Source organism: Gallus gallus, chromosome 10 (assembly GCF_016699485.2).
Source record: "Gallus gallus isolate bGalGal1 chromosome 10, bGalGal1.mat.broiler.GRCg7b, whole genome shotgun sequence".
Taxonomy (NCBI): Eukaryota; Metazoa; Chordata; class Aves; order Galliformes; family Phasianidae; genus Gallus; species Gallus gallus.
The window spans coordinates 4,287,769-4,312,100 of record NC_052541.1 but is presented as its reverse complement, the minus strand read 5'-3'; the positions used below and the strand labels follow the sequence as shown (position 1 = coordinate 4,312,100).

General features: G+C 38.2%; 1 protein-coding gene and 1 non-coding gene across 20 annotated transcripts in view; both read left to right on the top strand.

Moving 5' to 3' along the window:
- TLN2 (talin 2) overlaps positions 1 to 24,332 on the top strand; it is a 141,851-nt gene that overhangs the window by 108,735 nt on the left and 8,784 nt on the right. For all 19 annotated transcript variants that reach the window (XM_040706785.2, XM_040706789.2, XM_003641877.6 and 16 more), the window contains 10 exons: positions 198 to 317; positions 2,565 to 2,711; positions 3,962 to 4,128; positions 6,230 to 6,413; positions 7,778 to 7,903; positions 9,168 to 9,284; positions 10,587 to 10,772; positions 13,878 to 13,985; positions 15,693 to 15,798; positions 19,819 to 19,943. In XM_040706785.2, the coding sequence (XP_040562719.1) occupies positions 198 to 317; positions 2,565 to 2,711; positions 3,962 to 4,128; positions 6,230 to 6,413; positions 7,778 to 7,903; positions 9,168 to 9,284; positions 10,587 to 10,772; positions 13,878 to 13,985; positions 15,693 to 15,798; positions 19,819 to 19,943 (1,386 nt within the window). The remainder of the gene's footprint in view (positions 1 to 197; positions 318 to 2,564; positions 2,712 to 3,961; positions 4,129 to 6,229; positions 6,414 to 7,777; positions 7,904 to 9,167; positions 9,285 to 10,586; positions 10,773 to 13,877; positions 13,986 to 15,692; positions 15,799 to 19,818; positions 19,944 to 24,332) is intronic.
- Positions 22,440 to 22,524, top strand: MIR190A (microRNA 190a). Its single transcript, NR_031448.1, has one exon. It is a non-coding gene; the product is annotated as a microRNA 190a (primary transcript).

The window sequence follows — 24,332 nt, the reverse complement described above, 5'->3', positions numbered from 1 at the left end:
ATTATCATGACTCTAATAAAGCATGCTTGCTTGAGTTTCCTCACGGAGTTCTTACTGGAGAACAACTCCCTTACACGTCAGGCGTTTTTCCTCACTTCATCAGTGTAACCAAATAAATGAGTGTGCTTCTAAACTAGAGTATATTAACAGATTATTCTCATGCCTGTCATTTTCTCTTGCCTGTGTTCTTTTTTCAGATGACTAAGTCGGTTACTAACCCAGAAGAGTTGGGAGGACTTGCATCACAAATGACCAATGACTATGGGCATTTGGCTCTCCAGGGCCGAATGGCTGCAGCTACTGCTGAACCAGAGGAGGTCTGCAGCTTTTAGACCTCTTTATTCTGTGCATACAGTGGCACCAACATGGGTATTCCTTGACTGTAGTGAATAAAATAAATATAGAGCAAAATAACAGGAGGTAATCACATCACTCAGTTGCAGTAATATGGTTGCAGCTGTTGCTGAGTCTCATGAGGGCAACAATGATGGTGAAAGGTCTAGAGGGTAGGATATATGAGGAGCGGCTGAGGTCCCTGGGTTTGTTCAGCCCAGAGCAAAGGAGCTGAGGGGAGGCTCTGGGCTCTACTCTCTGTGACAGCAACAGGGCCTGAGGTCCTGAATCTAGCAAAATTTTGTCTTTTCAAGCCTGCATGGAATCTTAAAGCATCAACATTTACAGATAAGTTTCATAAGTACTGTTTCTTTATTATAATTTATGAAGAGATCTGATTTGTGTTTGATACCACTCCTTACGTTGAGCCAAAATATGGTCTCTCTTCGCTGTGGCTTTGTAGGCTACAGCTGAGCTGTGCATTGTGCTACTGCAGTACTATGTTACTGACAGCACATCTCAGCCTTCACATTACTTGTGTGTGAGTGTAGAATAATAGGAAGCAGGAGTTACTATGAAACACTTCTGTTGATCATTGGAAATTTTAACCTGTCTTTGCTTCTGGTTCTTTTAAGTCCTTTCAATGCACAGAAAATGTCTATGGAACAAGTTTTCTACTAGGAATCAGCAGATTTTTAACAATCATTAGAGATTATGCAAAAGAGCACCATTTTACTTTGTGTGGGTTTTCATGCTTTCCTGCCTTTTTGTACAAATTACTTGATCAAATAACAAAAATCACCAGTCATCCCCTCCAGCTACCTTCAAAAATAAACAGCTCACAATAATAGACAGCAATGTAGACTGGGGTGGATTCCTCCAGATAACTTAGAAACAACTTGCAAACACAAAGAAAGCTCTTCATCTCATAGGATCTAATGAATTACGTATGTGTTGTGGGTTTTTTTGTTTGTTTGTTTTTTGTTTGGTTTTTTTTTGCTGTAAGAGATTTCAAGTCTAACTTGCTGTTCTGAAAGTGGGGTATGGGCAAACAGTAGGAACGCAGTTGTCTTTGTCTGCCAGGGCATCTTTCATGCCATAGAATCAGAATATTATGTGGGAGAAGGGACTTCTTTACGCAGCATTATGCTCCTTCTGCTTATGGTTTGCCTCCATGACATGACCAGCTATAGTAGGTGCTGCGTATTCTGTGAGCAAAAATAAATCCTTTGTGTGCTCTTCTTTTCATTGAATTCCCCTGATTATGGAGCATACAAAAACTTGGTCAAGATCTGGTAAGAGAATATCACCGTCACCAGACGTATCAGATTATCTAGATAAAAGACCTACTTAGAAATTTTGACTTTCTAATTTTACCACTGATAGACTACTTCAGTGCTCCATGCCCAGTAGCTAAACAGAAAGCAATAGCTTGCATTTCTCTTTAGGTTTATGAACAATGGTGCACGTTACTTTCAGCCTGAAGTAGAAATAATTTCTTTCATGATACTAATGACTGTGAGTTCTGCTTCCTTATTAATCTGAATACAAAATTACATGCCTCAGTACATACAGGTACTAAAACTAGCATGAATTTTCAAACAGGGATATTCCATACATTATACCATAAGATTATTAATGAATTGGAAGCAGTGAGGGCAGGATTTTCCAGATTTCAGTGTTGCATATGTATGTGGTCAGTTTTAGAGTGTTAAGAATCTGTACTTCCCTCAAAAATGAATGAAAGAAGTCATGTTGTCTTCAACCTGGTTTCAGCAGTGTAGAGCAAGCATTTACTTTTTCCTCATCGTAAATACCTTTAAAACATCTCATGCTGACGGTAACTTTTCTGCTTTGAGATTCTGGGAAATTTACTTATTCAAATGCATGCAACCTTTTTGGTGAAGTTGTGTGTGCTTGAATTAAGTAGTCTTGACTTGGATAAATGTGTTATGCTAACCATGTTAGGCTTACAGATGTGGACTTGTCCCTTGGACCAGTTCACTAGCACTTCAGTTTTATAAGTAGGTATTTTCCAGGGTTCTGCTATGGGAATAGATGATATTAAATCTATCCAGTCTCTGCAGAAAATACACTGATGGGCAGAATATTCATAGTAAAGAATCACCAGAGTGACTCTATTTCTATTTGTGTTGACACAGTGTACTAGTATGACAATCTACTTACTTTGTTCTTGCTCCCTTCTACCCTGTACCTCCTTTATCATCTAGATAGGGTTCCAGATCAAGACTCGGGTGCAAGAACTTGGTCACGGCTGTATCTTTCTCGTGCAAAAAGCTGGAGCTCTTCAGATTTGCCCTACAGACAGTTACACCAAAAGGGAACTGATAGAATGTGCTCGTGCTGTGACTGAAAAGGTAGGACATCCTCTGTGTTAACCTGAACTTCCCCAAGGAGTCAGTCAGTCAAGTTGTATAGGCATTGGATATTTTATATATAAAACTTACCATTATAGTAGAATATTGACTGAATTAAAGTAAGTTCTTACATTGTTTCTTTTCTTTCAAGTATTCACTACCCTGCATGTACTAAATTAGTCCTAATCCTCTATTAAAACTTCATCCTTATGCCAGAGGGAGTCTGGTCCTAAGACAGAAGATGGCACTTGTGTCTTATGAGATACTTCCCCTGGAAACATGTAAGTCTGTGAAGATGGCCACAGATAACACGATGAGGCTGCCTGAAGATGCTTTCTTTCTGTATCAGCATCCTCTCTGCTCTTTGGGCCATTCTAACACACTTAGAATAGCATCTTCAGCCTGTCTTGGTTTTCTCAGTCTTTGGACATGTGTGCTATGTAGCTTGCTTTTGGGGGGAAATGAAAATGGAGAATTAAATGTCAGTTTCATTTAGATTCCATGAAACATCGTTTGCTCAGCCTGTGTTAGTATGCTCGCAGCTGTACAACTTCTCTACTGTATTGTACCCCAGGAGTATCAGCAATTCTAAATTTGGGCAAAGGCAGAGTTTCTCGTAAGAAGAGTTGTAGTTGTAAACAACATTAATAGTGAATCACAGGAACCTGTTCAGGGAAAAAGTTTTAGTCTGGACCTCAGGAAGATCTGTACTATTAGAGGTTAGTATAAATATCCCTGGATGTGAATTCCAGGGAGACCTGATAGAGGCCTTTCAATATCCAAAGGGAAGGGCATACGAAAGAGTCTGTCCCATTCTTTAGCAGGGTCTGCTGTGGCAGGACAAGGGAAATGGTTTCAAACTAAAAGAGGGGAGATCTAGATTGGATATGAGGAAGAAGTTCTTTACGATAAGGGCAGTGAGGCACTGAAACAGGTTGCCCTGAGAAGAGGTGGATGCCCTGTCCCTGGAGACAATCAGGGCCAGGCTGGACCAGGCTCTGAGCAACCTGATCAAGCTGAAGATGTCCCTGTTCACTGCAGGGCGTTGGACTAGATGGTCTTAAGGGTCCCTTCCAATTCAAGCGATTCTATTGCAAAAGCAGTATTTGGGGGAAGGAGAGGAAGGATGCCTACATTTGTTCAGTCCTAAGTATTGTTTGGATGCAGATGTTTGTTTCCAGATACTGACTCAGTATCAGATAATGAGGCTTTTTTCCAATGACCACCTTATTCCTTTATGTTGTTTCCAGGTCTCCTTAGTTTTATCTGCCCTTCAAGCAGGAAACAAAGGCACACAAGCTTGTATTACTGCAGCCAGCGCTGTGTCTGGGATAATTGCAGATCTAGACACAACTATCATGTTTGCCACTGCTGGAACCCTTAATGCTGAAAACAACGAATCATTTGCAGACCACAGGTCAGTGCAACTGAAAACCAAGAGTGCATGCAAAGGGAAAGAATGGAATTGGCAAAAGCAAAAGGCAGATGGAAATAAATATTTACTTTTCTGAATTCCCAGGAATGCAGTCAAATGAAGCAGAGGAATGTGAATAGAAATGGGAAAATTAGGATTTAGGATAAGTGTAGAGGACAGCAAACTTCATTATTTCTGTGAGGAAGGAATTTTGAACAGATGGAGGACATCTACTAAGAGTACTTGCAACAGATAACCACAATTGTAGCTCTATTTTGGCCTTTTTGTTTTTAATTAAGCTGCATCCGTGTATAAACTAGCATATGCTGTCATTCCAGTATGTTGAATCAGCGGTCCATGACACTGAGGAGGAATCTTCTCTATATGTTTTTTCCAACAGCTGTTTTTGACTGCTAGTTTGTCTTGCTAAATGCTTTATCTGGTTAATGTTTGTAAGCAGCAGCGATGCATAGGGCGCAGCTATGCCACATGTTTTCTCCTTTGGGGGAGATAAGCCAGTTTTTCCTTCTAAGTAGCATCTGACATATAATAATCTCACAGCATTTTTCAGCATATTAAGAGATTTATGCCATTTGACTGACTTGCTTTGCAGTAAAACTCTAGGGCTTCACAGCCACAATTTATTAACTGAATAATTACATAGCAACCTAGATGGCCAGCACAGCAGTTGCATAGTCAGCATTTATTTCCCACCTTGTTACACGAGTTGCTCAGGAAAGAGGCAAGACACAGTGGTATGTAACTTGCTGCTGTTCTACACAGTGACAGTCAGGGCTCATTTTCTTTTAAGTTCACAGAACTAATGCTTGCTTTATTGTCTTATGGGTAGATACTGAAGACTGGCCTCAATTTCCTCTTAAAGAATATTTATGAATTAAAATTGTCTGTGAGCACATTTAATTTAAAGCATAGCATTTCTTCACTAATAATAAAACAGAAAATACAGTGGTTTTGAACAGTGCTTAAAGCTTTTTCTTTTGGTGCAGCTTTGGCTTATGTGGAGAACATCTGGCATTCTTCTTGCTCCAGAATGTTTTCATATTGTATAGTGAATGTTATTCTTTTTCTTCGAAGCAGATTCTTTATTTAGAAAGGAGATGGATGAGCAAATTCTGAAACTCAAAGTTTTTCATGTTAAAGAGCGTGATTTAACTCTCATTTAAACTGAAGAATAATAATGTTTTTAAGTATTACTTTTAAATTCCTTTGAGCATAAACTGCACATACGAGTGCTGAGTGCTCCCTACCATGTTCCTGGAATGTTTTGGGTTTTTTTAAACTGGGAGAAGGATGGCAATGACTCATTTCTCAGTTTAGACAACTGACAGCGAGTGAAGACTGAAACGGTTGTCTTAGACCAATCTTTTAGTTTCTTAATGTGTGTTCCTTAAGGTGGCAGTACTGGGATTTAACACTGAGCTGAAGCATACCCTACAACAACAGTCTGTCCCTCTGCTACGCTGAGAGACATAGACAGTACTAGTCACTGGCTTTTTGTGCAATTAATTTCCGGACTGACATTTTACTGGAATGCAATTAGAGCTCTCATTTAACTTGTCTTATACATGAAGCACATTCTCAAAGTGGTTTCTTCTTTTCTCCAGACGTGCTTTGGATTTATATGGTGGTGGCAGCAAGGGGGAGCACTAACTCAGTCACATTCCTCCTTTTGCCGTTCTAGCTACTGCCTCCCTCCCTCCTTAATTATTTTCATTTCTTTATTATATGCTGTTTAAAGTGGGTGTTTGACAGTTGTTTTTTTACAGCATGGCCAGATTTTCTTCCAGAGTTAAAACAAAATGTTCTATCCTGCTGTTAACCCTATCTCACTTCTTATCAACTCAGAGTAACTTCACTGACTGTCTTGTATCTTGCTCAAAATATAACACTATCATTTTAAGATGTGTCGTTTTTTATGTTTTTAATTGCTATCTGGCTTGTGATACATTGTCATGAGTGGACACTGGCACAATGACTTGTATCAGCTCTTCCATGGAGCTGTTAGCGAGCGTAACATTGAGAAACGTGTTTTTTTCCTTTTCTACTTTTCCACTCCCTGTCTGCTTCCTCCTTTTTGCTGCAGGGAAAATATCCTGAAAACAGCAAAAGCCTTAGTTGAAGACACAAAGTTGTTGGTTTCCGGTGCTGCTTCAAGTCAGGACAAACTGGCTCAAGCGGCTCAGTCATCAGCTAACACCATCACTCAGCTTGCTGAGGTAGTGAAACTGGGAGCAGCTAGCTTGGGATCAGATGATCCTGAAACACAGGTGAGATGTTCCTAAGGTTTTTCTGATACTCTTAAAGAAACCAAAGAAGTTTATAGAAGTTGAAAAAGAGGCTAGAGAACATTTTTGTTTGGTAAGACCTCGTGAGACTAGTGCTTTAAATCCCAATTGAAGGGTTCGTCTCTTTGGGGACTTTTCTGGATCAGGCACTGCTCTTTTTTGCAATACGATCAAGACCCTGGAACATGGAGCAGAAATAGACAAGCTTCTGTATAACATTTTTGCTTTTATTTTATTGATGTCTTCCTCCTCAAATACTTTTCACAAAGTGTTTGTCTTATTTTTATTAAGTTGTGATGGGAATCCTGACTTACTTCATTTACTTCAAGGCTCTTTATTGGTCTGACAGCTGGGATGGGCACCCTATGTTACTTGCATAGGCTAAAAAGCCCTCCGCATTCTGTAGCTGTGTCTGTGTTGTTTTTAATTTAATGTAATGACTTTAGCCTTCAGTGTGGATTATCTCAAATAAGGCTCTGAAAGGGCTGTGTGTTCAGTTTTGACCTCTATGATGGAGTAAACTTCCAAGATTTTCCTGTCTAGAAATCCTCTGCTGGAAATACTTGTTTTTAACAGAAAAATTTCCTTAAACTAACAACATTTCCAGATGTAGAAGTTTTATCTCACATTATTTTTCCATGTAAAAGCTGAGGATACAGTACTTAGAATAAACTGCTATTACTTACAAGTAGATATTTTTTGGAGTAATTTTATATTAACAGCTGAAAATTGTCCTAAATGGAGCATTTCTAATAACTGTAGCACACAATGCCATTAAAGCATTTTTCTATAGGGATAAAGCTGACTTTAGCTGACATGATAGTTTCAGTTGTCTTACAGTGCTAGTTGCTGTACAGTGTAGTCAGCTGGGAAACAGCAAATCACATTGACATGTCTTATGTCATGGGTTCTTTCCATATTTCCTTGGATTTCAGCCATAAAGCATCTGAGCTACCAAAAGCTAATCAACTTTTCGGGATTATCAAGGACTTTATTTTTATACAAATTACAGTGAACAAAATCAGGCAAAAATGAAGCTGTGTTCTTATTTTATGTACTGCTATGAAAATGCAGTTATTGAGAAGTGTTCATTCAACTTTTTTTCCCTGAGCTTTTTTACTTTCACATGTTATTTTTTCTTATAACGAGCAACTGCTCTGAAAACTAGAAAAATACTTCGAACATCTGATTTTCTGTTGGTGAAAAGGACAAATTTGGAGGAGTTATGGAAACAGTACCCTAAAATAATAGGCAAGGTTGTTGTAGTGTCTGTATTTTGTTTGCGCATTCTTCATACTTTCATCTAATTCTTGACTGAGCCTTATGTCTGTTTCTCATTCCTATAGGTTGTCCTGATCAATGCTATCAAGGATGTTGCAAAGGCCCTTTCTGACCTCATTGGTGCTACAAAAGGAGCTGCTAGCAAGCCAGCAGATGACCCATCCATGTACCAGCTGAAGGGGGCTGCCAAGGTATGAAAGCTTGTTCTTACTTTTTTATTTGCAAGTATCAGGTCCAGTCACGTTTCCTAGACAGCTTAACTTTGGATTTCAACAATTTCTGGTTCCTTTAGATGTTTCAGTAGCATCCTGAGATGTATATGAAAATAAGATACTACTGAGTTGCCATGAAGTCCTGTCAGTCTTTGTGGGCTGTCAGATGACTTTTGTGTTTTTGATGGAAGAACTGTAATCTTTCTTAACAGAAACTTACATCTTTTGCAATCCGAAAAGGGCCAGTTCTCATACCATTACAGATTACAATTTATCCAATAAAAACTGTTACCTAAGTCCTGGAATCTGAATGATGATGTATGCTCAAGATGTGAGTATGTTACCCTCCTTGTTTAGGCCTTGCAGCTTTGAGGGGGGGGGAGCACAACACCAAAAATCCTATGGTGAGACATTATGCTTATGAGGACTGATGATCACTCTCTTCTAGATGTTTCCAGGAAGTACACAGATGTAAAAGCTCAAAAAGCGCTCAGATTCCACCATGTCTGATGTTTCTGTGCTACATTTTCCTTGCATCTGAGATATATTTTGACATTTGCCTCAGAAAGATCTTTAAACTGTCTTACAAAATATTTCCAGGTGTGGAGATTGAGACGATATTACTTCTGCTTCCGTATTATGGGAGTGTTTTGGTAGCTTTTTGCTTTGCTATGCAGTCTTCACTCTCCTGTCTTTTCTTTACCTGTGAGATCTGTGCCTCTGTTCCTTTCAGAGAAGGAGAAAGCAGTATACTGTAGAGGCACGACTTGAAAATGACCTATCTAGTCGAGAAAAGTGGTTTCTTGGCTCTTCCTGCTCTGAAGAGCTATCTGTGTTTTAAATTCCAATTGTCAAAAAGCTGGCCTTTCTGTTTCATCTTAATTCCCAAGAATTTAAATGCGTTAGTTAGATATTGTTTGTATGTCAGAGTATTGGGGTTTAGGAAAGACAATGACTATTAGGTTATTCTCTGTATTATGACTATTGAGTTTCTCATGGGAGCAACAAATGCAGTATCATTCTGCAGTAAGACATGCTATGTTTCTGCAATTTGTAGGGAGCTCTCATAAGCTGGCCAACAGGAGAGTTGATATTTATTCCTATAAGTACAGTTCATGATGTTTTTTAGGTCCCGTTAGAGGTACTAAGACAACTATACTAATTTGCCTTGATTCGTACCATGCCATCCCTGTAAGATGGGAGGAATGAATCATGCATTTTTCTTCACCTCTCTATTTTTCAGGTGATGGTAACAAATGTCACATCACTTTTGAAGACTGTTAAAGCAGTAGAAGATGAAGCAACTCGAGGGACGAGAGCTCTTGAGGCCACAATTGAGTACATCAAACAGGAACTCACGGTAAAGAATAAAATAATCATGCATAGCAGCTTTTGAAAGTAAACTCTTAACATCAGACCAGGCTGCATGGGGAGTCCTCAAGCCATGCAGTGAATTGGATGCAGTTTGATTACCTCCATCCATTGTATGTCATCTCTGAAGGTACAATTACATGCTTCTTCAGCTTGTCTACTTTGAGATGTTAATGGTCTCCACTGTGAGATATGAGATGCTAGTGGCACGTAAAAATCTGGAAGCAACTTTGTTGCTTTCCAAACAAACCAAACGTTGTGTTTGGTTTTAAGTCTCTCACTACAGGGATATTGAATTGCCCAAGCATGTGCAGAGAAGAGCAACAAAGCTGGTGGAGGGGCTAGAAAGCAAGACTTACAAGAAGTGACTGAGGGAATGGGGGTGGTTTAGTGTGGAGAAAAGGAGACTGAGAGGAGATATTGTTGCTCTCTACAACTACCTGAGAGAAGGTTGCAGCAGGGAGAGAGTGTTGGTATATTTTTTCAGGTTATGTATGATAGGGTGCAAGAAAATAGCCTGAAGTTGTGCCAGGGGATGTTTAGATTGGATAGTAGGAAGAATTTCTTCACAGAGAGTAGCCAAGCGCTGGAGTGGGCTGACCATGTAAGAGTTGGAGTCTCATTCCCTGGAGGTATTTAAGAGATGTGTGGATGCGTCTCTAAGGGCCTTGGTTTAGTGATGGGACTCAGTAGCAATGCATGTAGTAGAGAAAACATCTCCTGCTTGTGTAATCTGAATTGCTGCTGCAGAGTAAAAGAATGGCAAGCAAATGGAGTAAAACTTGGAAATGTGAAATATGAGCTCTAAGTAAGGTTACCTATCTTTTATTATTTATATCTTAAAACTGTTAATGTATTCTTCCATTCATAAGTGTTGTGTGTTGTTCTAATTTAAGCTATTTTCATGCAAGTCCTTATGAAAAATAGTCTCCATTAGAGTCATAAAGATCCTAAGTGTAAAGTGAGAGAAAATACAATGTTTATCTTTCCTCCAACTCCATTGTTTTAAGAGACATTTGACTATATTAGTGATGTTCTTTGGCTATCCTGCACTGTGCTGATTTTGGCAACGAGGGCTCAGTAGTTGTTTCTCTGTGTTGTCTGTAGGTAAGCAGGCTTATCAGGACCAGGCTCACAACGAATGAGAATGATATTGAAGTACTCTGAATATGTTTCTAATTTCCTGCTAATGGAAGTCTGCATCCAGTTGCTGTCCCTTTTTCACAGTTTGAGTTGTTCTGATTTGACTTGATGGGTGGGTATCAAGCTTTCCTCCTGCTTTCACTTAAAGGTGTTTCAGTCAAATGAGGTTCCAGAAAAGACATCATCACCTGAAGAATCAATCCGGATGACGAAAGGAATCACCATGGCAACAGCCAAAGCTGTGGCAGCTGGGAACTCTTGCAGGCAGGAGGATGTGATTGCTACAGCAAATCTGAGCCGCAAAGCAGTAGCTGACATGCTAACAGCTTGTAAGGTAAAGAATTGCTTCCATGTCTAAGACTGATATATTTTTTTTTCCCTCCCTATTTTATTTTTCTCTCCCTCTGTACATCTCTTTAATTTACAGATTCTGTTAAGTTTTTTTTTTGTTAGTGTTTTACTTTCTGGATGAGGAAGTTAATGGTTATAATAATTATAAGGTGATGCGGTAACATCTCTATCAGAGGATTTTTCTGTGCTAAAAAAAAACCTAACCAACACTAATGATCACTGCTTTATTTTTATGAAAATGAAAGGTTGTAAATGACCTCAGTTTTCATTGTTTTCAGTCTTTTATTTAACTGGAAGACAAGCAGCGAAAAAAGGTAGAACATAAGAATAATGCTGTGGTCAGAAATATGATTCCAATACTACTAGGGATCCACCAGTGGAAGGAGCCAGTCAGGTCTATTCATTTCTTTTTCTCCTAAATAAACCTATAGGTTTGCTCAATTTCTTTTGTGCTTTACAAAAATGTGTTTTGCATTTGCACTGAAAATATTGATACCGTTTTCTGAACTTACTTGAACTAGACAACTTTCAGAAGCAAATCTGCAAAACTTGGAGGAGAAAAGGCCGTGTATATGTTGTATAAATGATGTAATAGTCATTTATCTTTTTTGTGATCATAAAAAGGATCTAAACAGAAATTTAAAATATTGGGATTATAAAGACCTTATGAAGCATCTCATTCCTTCTAGCCCATAGAAAAGTGTCTTTGTATATTCCATTTATTTACTTTGCCTTTACATGTATGGCAGCTGGCAGGAAAATGATAGTGCTCTCTGAATTTTGTGTGTGTGGAATAGTGTGGGAATTTTATTTCATCACATCCCTGCCAAAATCAGTCCCAGATTACTTGTAGCCTAATTCTGGCCACATGGAAGGGTTTATTGTGGCTTTTTTTTTAAATGATCATCGTACAAAAGTGCAAGTTATAGTTATATAAGAACTTAAAACTGAATTTATTCAAACTGTTGAATGAAATTTTCTGATCTGACTTCATTTTGCTAGAGAGTTCTTAGTGTCTGACAGTTCTTGAATATATGTTTTGATTTTGCCCTCGCAAACCTCAGAAGCTAAACAAAACTCTAATTTTCACAGTAAATTTAAACAACGGTGCTAATAATTGAGAACTATTCCATATTATGTCTTAGGCAGAATCCAGTTAATTGAGACTTCTGGGAGAATGCATGGCAGGAGAATAAAAGAGCAGTAAAAAACTGAAACTTAATTGAAGAGAATTTCCACTTATGTTTCACTAGGCGAGTAATTAGTCACTGGGACAAGAACCTGATTTCCATCTTAATTTCCAACATTTCCATCTTTGGAGATTCTCAGGACCCAGCTAGGACAAGATCTAAGCAGTCTGGTCTGAATTTAATAAAGAACCTGCAGGAGGATGTTGGGCTCAATGTATTCTCAGAATTCCTTCTAACAGCCGTGATTTTTTGTTTCTGTGATTGTTTTGGTACATTTTACTCCACAGGGTGCTGGTGGTCTTGGAATTGTAGAATGAGAGGCAGTGCTGCCTCAATGTTTTGAAAGCATACATAGAGAAAATGAGAGTTGGTAGCAGAGAGAAGCCTTGGCATAAGGAAATACCTTTTCTAGATATTTGGAAACATTTTTCAGTTTAAGATTCTTTGGCAGGCTTGGTGTGCACGTCTGGGAAAGTAAGAATTTCTGTTACAAGTCCTAACTGATCTAGTGAGATTCCTGTTAGTATGTCTCTAGATTGCAAAAGTCTCTGTCGACTGTTGCAAAGTAAATGGTTTAAGATTCAGTGGACCTTGAAAGTGCTTCCAAAAGTACTCTGATATGAGACTTGGTTGTGTATGCAAAGCACAAAAGGAAGTTTATACTCAAGTGCTAAAGAGGCATTTTAAGATGTTTACAGTATCTTTATACGGAACACTGGGGAAGTCTTCTGTTCTATTTTGAAAATGAAAAGTAAGATGTAGTGGATTTTCTGGACCTCTGGAACTTGTTTGAAGTATGCTGAAGGTGGGGAGAATCCCATCTTGTTAACTCCTTTCCCTTCATATTGTTTACTGACAAGATGAGGAGTTGATGGTGACAAATCATCTGTTCTGTGTACTGTGCTCTGCTGATCTTGAACTTCCCAGCAGAGGGTGCCCATAGACAAGTTGCAGGCCCAGCTCACAAGAGCACTTGTTCCGAATGTGGAGGGTTGCAGAGAATACTCAAAATACGCAAGCAATGAGATAATCTCCTGTCCTAATCAAAGACAGAAAGTTGCACGGGTGGGTGGGGCTGTTCTGTGAGAGAAAATGCTAATTTTTAGTTTATTTAGGAAGTTTTACTTGTCAACAGTCAGCACCTACCTGCAGTAAAAAGGTCCCCAGTGTCATAGAATTTTATTGTAGAAAATACATGGCTTTTAGAAAACCCTAGGGTGGTACTTGAACTCTGATTGGTACAAAGTATTCTGGATCCAGCCCAGTGCTTTCAAGTCTGAGCTAGATAACCGTTTCTGTTTTATTTCCTTCAAGACTGACTGCGGAGACTTAAGAGAGTTTTAGCACATTTCTAACCTGAAAGATGTAAATATCTACTTTTGAGTTGCAAAACTACACTTAGGGTTTTGATTTTTGTTGCTACTAGTAGACAGGAAAAGCCACAGAGGCACGAACCTTGCGCTGTAGAACAGTGTGCATAGAGCCCAAGAGCCCATTCCAGTCCCAAGCTATTATCCAAGATAAATATTTTCATTAAAATACATCATAAATTCTCCTGTTTTCAGAGTGCTCTTCAGAAGTTTCTCTATTTGTTTTTCACTGATAAAAGGAGTAGTGTGCCTGCTGACAACACTTAAGAAAGAACACTAAGAAAGATTACTGATGAATTTGTGCCACTAATAAGAAATGTATTTTCAGTTTTGTTCTCAGCACTGGAGCTCTACTTCTCTTTGAGCCCAGTTTGCTTGCCCCTTTATAATAGAAATGGCTGGCTCTCAAGTTCAAATGTCTTCTGCATTTTAGGAGAAATCTCTTCCCTTCTCTTTCCCTAACCTCCTCGTGTAGACATCTTCTGTTTGGGGCACTTTTGGGGTACTAATGTTGTTTTGCCTCCTCAGCAAGCATCGTATCACCAGGAGGTGAGTGAAGAAGTTCGAGAGAGAGCCCTGCGCTTTGGAACAGAATGTACGCTGGGATACCTGGAACTCCTGGAACATGTTCTCCTGGTAAGCAGGAGCCTGCATGCACATGCTGGACCCATCCAAAAAGAATAATCTCTCTTTCTGTAGTGGCTGTTATTAACATCTTATGAAAAGTTCTGTTATTCAGGAAAAACAATGTAGAGCAAACTCAGCACTGCAGCTCAAACCACGAGGCAGAAGGGTGTCTGGAAGCATGAAATGGGGTTGAATTCTGAAGCAGATGTGGAGGTTGTAAGGGTGCTGATCTAAAAATGGTCTCCAGGAAAGAAATTAAATTAGGATACTTCAGTATTCTTGTAAGCGCGCTCTAAGCATTAGATGTATTAAACAAACTCTACTTCTCCAGACCAAAGACATTATGAAAACTTTATGAAAGCACTTTTACATGCCTTTTGCAGATTCCAGGAAAATAAGAGGCACTTACCAATGTCATCCCCAAGCCTCAGTTTAGCACCATCTCACAGAGCTTTCCAACTCATACCAGATGTGATGCATCCAAAACTCTGAAAAAAAAAAAATGCCACTTAAATCCAAACACATGCATCTTGTATTCATTTGTTTTTTTCTTGGCAATAAGTAATTATCAAATAACACATTGCTCTTCTGTTGCTATTACAGCTGTAGAAAGCAATAATCTATATTAGAACAAAGGTTTTTGAGATATTGAAGTTTCTGGAGGTAATTTGAATCTGCTTCATGAACTGCTAGAGATTTAATTTAAATGATTTTAAGCAGACATATTAAAATATATGAAACTGAAATTTGCAAGTGTGGATTAGCAAATCCAAGCCTGACTTACTGCTGAGAGTATGTCATGTCTAATCAATTACATAAACTTGAAGTATGCAGAGCATAGACGTGAAGCCACAGTTATGTTTATGCTTGCCACTAGCAATGAAAAGTCATTCAGGGAAGACTGAAGTTATTACTGTTATTCCTAGAGTTGCATAGCAGTATGTAATTTTACATTAGATATGTCATATACTTTTAGTTTGGAGGAACTTTAAGGAATTTTTCAAATTTGGTCTTCCGTTGGTCACAGTAATGTTTCAGACTAAATACCAGAATAGGTCAAGGACTTCTGTCAATTTTTGCTTATTTTATTCTTTATTTTCCACATTCTGTTCTGTTCTACAAGAGAAACAGGCCTTGTTTATCATAAGCCTCTTTACTTTCTTTAGAATAAAACTCAGAATGTTGTCCCCTCCCAAACTCTTGCAATCTTAGAAAAGTGACCTTGACCCAAACTACAACCAAAATTGAAGAGAATAATGCCTGCTTGGAAAAAACGATCGGTAGAATGGTAACTTCATTTTGACTATTTGCATAAACCTGTCTGGAATTAGTCATATACACAGATAATGCATCTATGTTTATCTTCAGAAATGAAGTAGGGCCTGTAATGTACATGAAAAGAAAAAAAACAACCTCTTTCGTAGGAGCTTCAAATCAAGTAAATTACCAGATTTTAGATCTAGGGACTTTTGCCCTCTTTCCCTTGAGTTCTAACTGTTGGAGTTGTGACAGATGTAGTCTGGATGTGATCCAGGTGATTTATAGTGATTTACTATAAAAAGAGTACTGTGTTTTAGAATCATAGAATCCTTAGAGTTTGAAGGGACCTCTGAAGGCCATCTAGTCCAACTCCCCTGCAGCTAATGTTTTGGGAACATTCCAGTGTTTCTGAAACCATTACTAATATGTATTATTATGTTTTATCTTTTTCTCTAGATCCTTCAAAAACCAACTCCAGAGCTAAAGCATCAGTTGGCTGCTTTCTCCAAGCGGGTTGCCAGTGCTGTTACAGAGCTTATTCAGTCAGCAGAAGCTATGAAGGGTGAGTTGGATAGCCTGGTTACTGGCACAACGTGCTTTTTACTCCAGAAATGATGATTTTTTTTTTTATTTTTTAATTTTTTTTACTTTAAACCAAAACAAAGACCCTTTTAAATCTGTTCCAAGTGTCTTGGTAACGTTTAATTTCTATGCTAGTATTCATGTCTGTACAAGTCACTAACATCATTAATATGATCTTAGGGATGACATTTCCATGTTAGCTTACAATTAGAGAAGGCAGTAATTTTTTGTACATGTGTAGCAAGGAACAAATGTATCGAAGTCCAGAGTACATATAATGTACATGACCCTGCCAGTAAAGTTTTATTGATTAATTTGCATTTCTTGTGTAGCTTGCAGTATGTATAATCTGTGCAAAAATATCCACAGTGTTTGTAATGGCAGTTTGACCCTGCTCCACTTCATATAGTTTGTCCTAAGTCATCTGTAAAGCACGCAGCCTTTGAAGGTAGAACCATCAAGCATAGCACTCAAGAGCCACAGTAGCAGAAAACAAAATTTAATAGAATTTTTACTGAGCTGGGAGTTGGACTGTAATTGAATGGCTGGTTCCCCTCCCTACACTCTTATTCTGGCAATGTAAGTCCTTTGTGGTGATAACTGCTTCAAAGCTTCAAATAAAAGGGGATGCCATCATCTGGCTGAATTAATACTCAGCTTCTAGTAATGACATAAACTTTTGGTTTGTTGTGCATATAGCCCTCTGTGTGGGTCCTGTCCTGGCAAAGTGTGTTAATGAAACAATGAGACTTCAGAAATCATGGTCTGGATGATTTCCTGAACTCTTTAGGATTAAGCAACTTGCAGACATGCTTAAATTCAGCACTCGATATAGAGAATTCCATTGCTTAGTCAAAGTTCGCTGTTCTTGGATTTGTGGTATTTTCTCAAATACTGAGAAAACGGCATGTGCAAACTCTCAGGATAACAGTTCTAACATTATTCACTTTAAATGAGATGAATTACATTTTCAGAGAAGTAATCATAAAAAGGTGGGGAAATACGTATTATGGGTAATGTTATATATGTTAAGACTGCTACTGTTAAAGCGTATCTAATACAAGATTAACAGGAAACTTCACTCTAAACAAGCATTCACAGCCATCAGAAAGGCATGCAAGCATTCTAATTTCATAGCTTGTTGAATGCTACAGAAAAATACTTTGAATGAAGCAGTCCAATCACGTTTTCTTCAATCCTGCTTTTTCAAAAAGGTTTCTAGTAAATTTGTACAATCATTCTTTCCTGAGATAGACCAGAGAATCTTAGGGCCACTAAGATGATCAGAGGGCTGGAGCACCTCTCCTATGAGGAAAGGTTGAGGGAACTGAGCTTGTTTAGCTTGGAGAAGAGAAGGCTCCGGGGAGACCTCATTGTGGCCTTTCAGTACTTGAAAGGGGAATGGTTTTAAACTGAGATAGGGGAGGTTTAGGTTAGATATTAGGAGGAAGTTTTTCTCCCAGAGGGTGGTGACGCACTGGAACAGGTTGCCCAAGGAGGCTGTGGATGCTCCATCCCTGGAGGCATTCAAGGCCAGGCTGGATGTGGCTCTGGGCAGCCTGGTCTGGTGGTTGGCGACCCTGCACATAGCAGGGGGTTGGAACTCAATGATCATTGTTGTCCTTTCCAACCCAGGTCATTCTATGATTCTATGAATATTGCAGTCGTTCCTTGGAATGTGATACTTGTCATAAGAAATTAATTATGAATTCCCACTTATGTTTTATTATTCCTCTAGGTCTTAATTTTTTTTACTCTGTTCTATGTAACAGTCCCCTTTATTATGCCTTTTTCCTCTCCAGGTAAATTTATTGAACACTTACCCTTTTTCTGCACTCTTTCATATGTTTGGAAATTTATTTTTTCACTTACTAATAAGCCAAGCCAGTATCAGAGTTTTCCGATTCTCCAACTGATTTTAAGAAAAACTCTTTTTTCTTAATCTTTGGAGAAATCTATATCCAGTAGTTTCTGGATCTTTAATTCATATTCATTGAAATCAAACTACACTTGTCCTTTTTTTTATTCCTTTTTTACGTATTACCTGTAGGGATTTTTTTCTACACCTTAGAGGTTTCTTCATTTAACATAGAATGTTTTTTGACCATTCCTAGGTAACTTATTGACACAGGACAAAATTTTCTCCTAACTGATTTTGATTGTAAATATTTTCATCTTTGTTAAATACTTTTTTTTTTTTGAGAGGAATTCCTACATTTTGTGAGTTTGGATTTGTCTGTATTTCTGTATGCTGCCTCTAACAAAAAATGCCATTATTTTTTTCCCCACTTTTGTGGCCAAAGTTAGGGTTTAATAAAGAGTTCCTTCATCTTGTACACCAATTGAGCAGAGAAATTGTCTCAGGTAATGTTCTGGTGTTTCATATTTTATATACATGTGTGTGTATATATATTTATGTATGTATATGCAGAGGGAGAGAGAGAGAGTACTAGCAACATGAGACATAGCTCTCTAGGACTACAAAGCCATGTATTTTAAATTTCTCCCAGCACATCATAAACAAGAACAGGTCATTTTGTAGTCCCCTGTGATTCAGTCATCCATACCAGGAACTGCCTTATTTTATACTCGGTGTGAACCCATAAGCATTCAAGTTTTTTTGTATATTTGTTTAATGTTCGATGAATCAGAAATAGGTTATGCTATTCTTGATGCAAAGTGCCAGTAACCTCCTATCCATTCTTCTTTAATAGTGGTTAACATTTTAGTTGATATTTCACTGTAATGTTCTCTCGAACTTTTATCAAATTTCAGTAAGTATTACAAGTCCTTAAGAGATTGAAAAAATAAAGCAGATGTTGTATCTCAGTCTTCCTTTGTCTTCTGCACACTTCTTCCCATCCTTTTTCATAGAGTCTGGTTTGGGTTGGAAGGGACCTTTAAGATTCACCTAGTTTCAACCTCCCTGCTATAGGCAGGGACACCTCCCTCTAGACCAGGTTGCGCAAAGCCCCATCCAGCCAGGCCTTGAGTGCTTCCAGGGAGGGGGCATCCACAACCGTGCTGGGCAACCTGTTCCAGTGTCCCACCAACCTCACAGTGAAGAATTTCTTCTTAATATCTAGTCTAAATCTACCCTCTTCTAGTTTAAAACTGTTGCCCTGTCAGAACATGCCCTTGTAAGAAGTCTCTCCGCAGCTTTCCCGTAGGCCCCTTCAGGTGCTGGAAGGCTCATGATGCCGCTTTCTCTCCTTGCTGTTTCTGAACTCAGAAGTTTTCTTTCTGCTTTCCTTCTCTTCCCCCAAGCTGATGTTACTTTTGACTGTCTCCTTGCTTCCCCCAGTGAAGAACATGGATGCTTTCTATAGCTCGTCATTGGAGAATAATGTTATGAAATTGAAACTAAGGGTGCACTGAAAACTTGCAAATATTTAAGATGATCTCCAGGCAAGCATTCACTTTGTATGCCTACAAGATTTCTTTTAGCTGAGAGTAATGCCAAAAGCTCAACAACAGCAAAGACAGCCTTTGGATGTGTTAGAGAAACTGCTATTGGCCCTTTCTACAATGCATTACAAACACATTGTCAAAACCCATGTTTTCTTCATTCAATACTAGCTTCATCTCTAACCAGTGCCAAAAAAGAGACTCTGAAGAGTGCTGTGCCTGATTGGCTGTTGTCTGTAACATGTCATCTTTACCTCTTACTTAGATTTCTCACTCTACCTTACAGATTTGGTCAAGGACTTAGTAAGAGCCCAGTTAAGTGAAAGCTGAGTGATAGTTTTGTTCCCAGCTGCTTTGATTATGCAGTTCTTAAATTGCTTTCATAACAAAATATTCCTGCTAAATACCTTTTTTTTTAAACAATGTTACACTCAGCATAAATTATAGCATTTTGTTCCATTGCATTATTAAAAGGAGCTTTCTACAGAATGCATTCTGTATTTGACACTTGAAATGTGATTGTAAATCACGCTGTTTGAATGGCAGCTCACAGTGGCACTGAAGTTATTGTCTTCCTTTCCATTAATTTCAGGGACAGAGTGGGTGGATCCAGAAGACCCAACAGTCATTGCAGAGACAGAGCTACTCGGAGCTGCAGCGTCAATTGAGGCTGCAGCAAAGAAGTTAGAGCAGCTGAAACCAAGAGCCAAGCCAAAGGTGAGTGTCTACCCCAATTGTTTCTTTGAAGGTAATAAGGTAGATGATGCATATAGCCTATATGTTGGCTTGGTGTTTTTTACTGTCCATGACAATGGCATAAACAATCAGAAATTTGCATCTGTCTCAGTGCCACTAAATGCTGCACTAGGTAGGACTTAACTCTGAAGGAAGAGGTTAAAAAGATGCTTTTCAGGGAGCAAGTCAAGTACAAGACACGAGCAAGTAACGGAAGAAAAGTGAAGGGTTAGAAATACTTGTTACAGTATAATTACTGTTGATTATTTAGCTTTCTGTTTCCAAACTTATTTTACTGTTACGGAGAGTCATTCTCACCTGCTCCCCTGTGAGGAGCTTTTGTTCTCATCTGAACATGTGTCATGTAGTGGGATAAAGCAGCAGCAACAACATAGAAAGGATTGAGCAGAATACAAGAACTTCAGGATTTTCTATGTTTAAAAGCCTAACATTTTATTCCATGCTAAAAGGGTAAATGCTTTGGTATCAAATATGTCATATGACCCTTTTTCTTCAATTTTCCTGAAGGAAAATGAATTACAGTTCTCTATGAAAGCAGTTAGTGTTGCATCTTGCCAGGTAATTTCAAACCTGTCTGAATATATTACATAAAATAAAGTCAACTGTCTTCATGTGTGATACAGTGGGAATGTATGACACAGCTGTTACTTCTGTCTGTATGCATGGTTCACGTGACTGGATCACCAAGAATTGCTACCTTTTGCCTATGTGGAATAAGAGACAGGCATTAGAAGGAATAACTGTTGCATATAATTCTATCTTTAAAATGAAATTACGCTTTAGCTTTGTAATTTAATTCAGGAAGGACTACGTCTACTTTCCTGCTTAAGCTGCTTTGTAGGTACAAAACTGTTTTCTAAGGCTAATGAAAAATCTTTCTAAAAAACAGGCCCTCAAGAATTGTTTTAAATTTTTGTTTTCAGCACAGAGTGGTATTCTGCCATTCAGGATCATCAGATGAAATAGTTCTTGGTAGCTTCACTCTTTGAGGACTTTTTTTTCCCCATTTGGTGGCAGGGATAAATTAGCTCATGAAAAAGAAGTGCTCTTTGTCCTGCATTTTTTAATAAGTGCATCCATTTTGTTTATAAAGAAAAAATGGTTCCTTATAATGAGATTCTGCAGAGCAGAGGACACAGGCTGAGTTGGAGGAGAGGAAGAGTCCTCCATCACCTTTTCTATACACTGACTGCACAATAGCATATGTGTGTTGCTTGGTTACCATGGAGCAGTTTCTTTCCAATATCTAAGCCACTCCAGGGTCATTGTAATTTTCTAGTGAATACAGATCCCACACCTGCTCCTCATTTAACATGTTAATTTGAGCATCCAGCCTCTCTGTGATTTATTGGTCTGCTTATTTGTCATTTTCATAAAGTAAAATTCATATTTAACTCTTTGCTTAATTTGGAAATTTAACATCCCTTCCAGTCTGTACTTAGATGTTTAATCTCTTTCACAATATGAATTGTAATGTATATCAAAGGTATGAGAAGATTTCAGAGCGGCTCAAATATCAGTTTTCCTGTTGAAGAGTTAAATTTTGGACAAGACCAGTGTTATCTAGTGTCTTCTGAGAGCAGGATTGCCTGCACTGAACAGCCTCTGTCTTTCTGATGCTCGAGTCTTTGACAACGTATATGGTGTTGTAGTGTGAATACCTGGGCTAGGTAATAAGGTTGATAGAATAGATTTTACTTATGCTTAGTATATGAAATGCAGCAGTAGTAGCTATCTTCTACAACGGAACAGATAGCTGGTCCATCCAGTCCAGTATCTTCCTTTGGTTAGTAATCATCATCATTAAGTAAACTGGCAGAGAAGCCCTTTGTTTATTATTTTAGAATAACGTGCCGGCAAGAAACCCACCATCTGCTTCATTGTTGATTGGTGGCTGATTCTCTGTTTTTGGGTGAGCTTCTTTTAGACTTGAAATTTTCATCTTGTTTTTTCCAGTTTGTCTGTTATCTCTAAAGAAAACTTCAGTGGTTGAACATAGGGTTTTTTTCTAATTTGTTCCACTATCTTAAATTTTTTGGTACTTTTATGTTTTTTAATTATTTTTTTCCTTGTTTCCTCTTAGCATTTTTGCACTAGTCGTCCCATGCAGCCACCTCTTGCCCCTCATTCTGTAAATATGACCCTGGCTGTAAAATAACAGCCTCCCAAAATTTCTGATGTTTTGCAGAAAAAAAGTAATTTTATATAATTAAAACAATATGCTTTGTTAATACTGAAAAAAGAACACTTTAAGGAAAGTGGTGCTGTAGACGGGATACAATAGCAGAGAGCATTGCAGTATGTACACTATTCTGGTGGTATGCTCTTCATGCTTCTATGTAGGCATATGCCTTCAAACACAAGAGTCTTCAGTAGTCAATAAGAGTTCCCTGCTGCTAACTTTCAGCAGTTTGTCCTTTTTTTCCCCAAGATGAATCAAATCTGGATGTCTTTTTCTGCAGGACTCTGTGTGATATGTTTGATATATTAGGTTGTTATTTAATCCAACTATATATCAAACATATTCCTACAGTGTCCTGCCCTGTCTCCGGGGGTTTTAACATAGTAGAAGGCAATATGAAGGAGTACATTGACTCTCAAGCAGGTTTAGAAGACTTCTTGCAGACTCATAATCAAATCTGATTTTAAATACATCCACAAAGTGCTCTTCAATCAGTAGATCTGCTCTTTGAGAGACTTATAAGTTGTGTAGGGCCTTTTATGGTAGCAAGCAGCAGCTATGCCAAGAGCAGACTTTCTCTGAAATGGTTATTGTGTTTTTCATGGCTCAGTGCACTAACTTATCCATATAGGTTTCCTCTTTATGGAATAGAAGATGAGAGCTACTTCAAAAGAAAATGGTTTGTCTTTTGTAATTTTTTCTAATGTTTAGCAGTGACATTGGGGTTTATTTGTTCTCCTATTAACCCTGACTTTATTTATGCCACCCCTAAAAAAGGAGATTCTGTAGAAGATTGGTCAAAAGAAAGTACAGAAACAAATTATATCCTTTTTAATGGCATAATCAACATTTTTATACTGCAGACTTTGTAGCTAGCCTAACAGTTTTGGCTTGTCTGTTCTGGTGACCTCATCTTCCAATCCACTTACACCCATACATAGTCAGTAATAGCTTATTAGCTAAGTTTCTGGAAGAAGCAGTGCTGTCTTATAGTGGCTAACTGAAGAAGGAAAAGTTTATCACTGGTCTCATGCGTCTGATTTTCTAAAGAAAAATAGCTTTCTAAAGTAATTCAAAATCTTACAACGTGAATTTTTCTGCTATCACATCATTGTGACTTCGTTCATTAAGGTTGTGAAGTGACACAAGCTGTGACAGCACTATTGGTGAGCATGAACCTGCCATGACACAGTCCTTAATAATGAGAATAAGCAGAAAAATGGCATTTCTTGTAGGGCTCTTTACTGCGTGCTCAGTCTTGCACTTCTACATGTTGCTATAGCTGAGGAATGTTTTTAGGTAGGTACAGGAAGGTAAATGTAACCATAGTGCTGACTAAGCATTCTCTCTACTCCATCTCAGACATACATGTCCAGCCCTTAGATGTCATACTTGAAAATGCTGAAGGAATAGCTAAAGGGAAGGACTAGAAAATAAGGCGTTCATAGAGAAAATGAAAACTCATTGGAAGTGCTGCAGTTTGAGTGTAGTTAAAGCCAGATCAAAAATAAATTCTTCACATGGTGGATCAAATGTGAATGGATTTTTTTCCTTTTTTCCATAAATAAAAGGAGTTGTGCAATGAGAAGAAATGTAGGTGTTGGAAGTTTGAGAAACTCAATGTGATTACTACTGAAATATAATAATGGTTGTGATGTTACATTTGCAGTCATAGCCAAAAATTTAGATGGAACGTGAGTTGTTCATTTGACAAAGACATGCACTTCAGTTGATGCGATTAGCCCAACAGCAAGACCAATCTCTTTCTTTGCACTAGGTGTCTCTTCCTAATAAGAAATAATTTAAAGTGCCAAGCAATTTCATCTATGCATTAGTTTTTAATTTTCAGGTGGTTAAGATTTTATGCTGTCCATGGACACTACAATTTCATCTCCTGTATTTGTTTTAGTTTGTATGGTAGCAATAATGTGAAATGCTATAGGATTGAGCACTGCTTTATGCTATTTTGTAGTTAATTATAATTAGTTTTTTTAAATAAATGACTATCTGATATACTAATCAGATAGTAGCAACCGGAGAACAAATCTTGCTTTAAAATCAGATTAATGCATCTGGCCTTGCAAATGAAGTGCCCAATTTTCTAACTCAAACTTTAGGAACTTAGCTCATGTTCCTAAAGTTATTATTTGACACAAGCATGTGGTGGT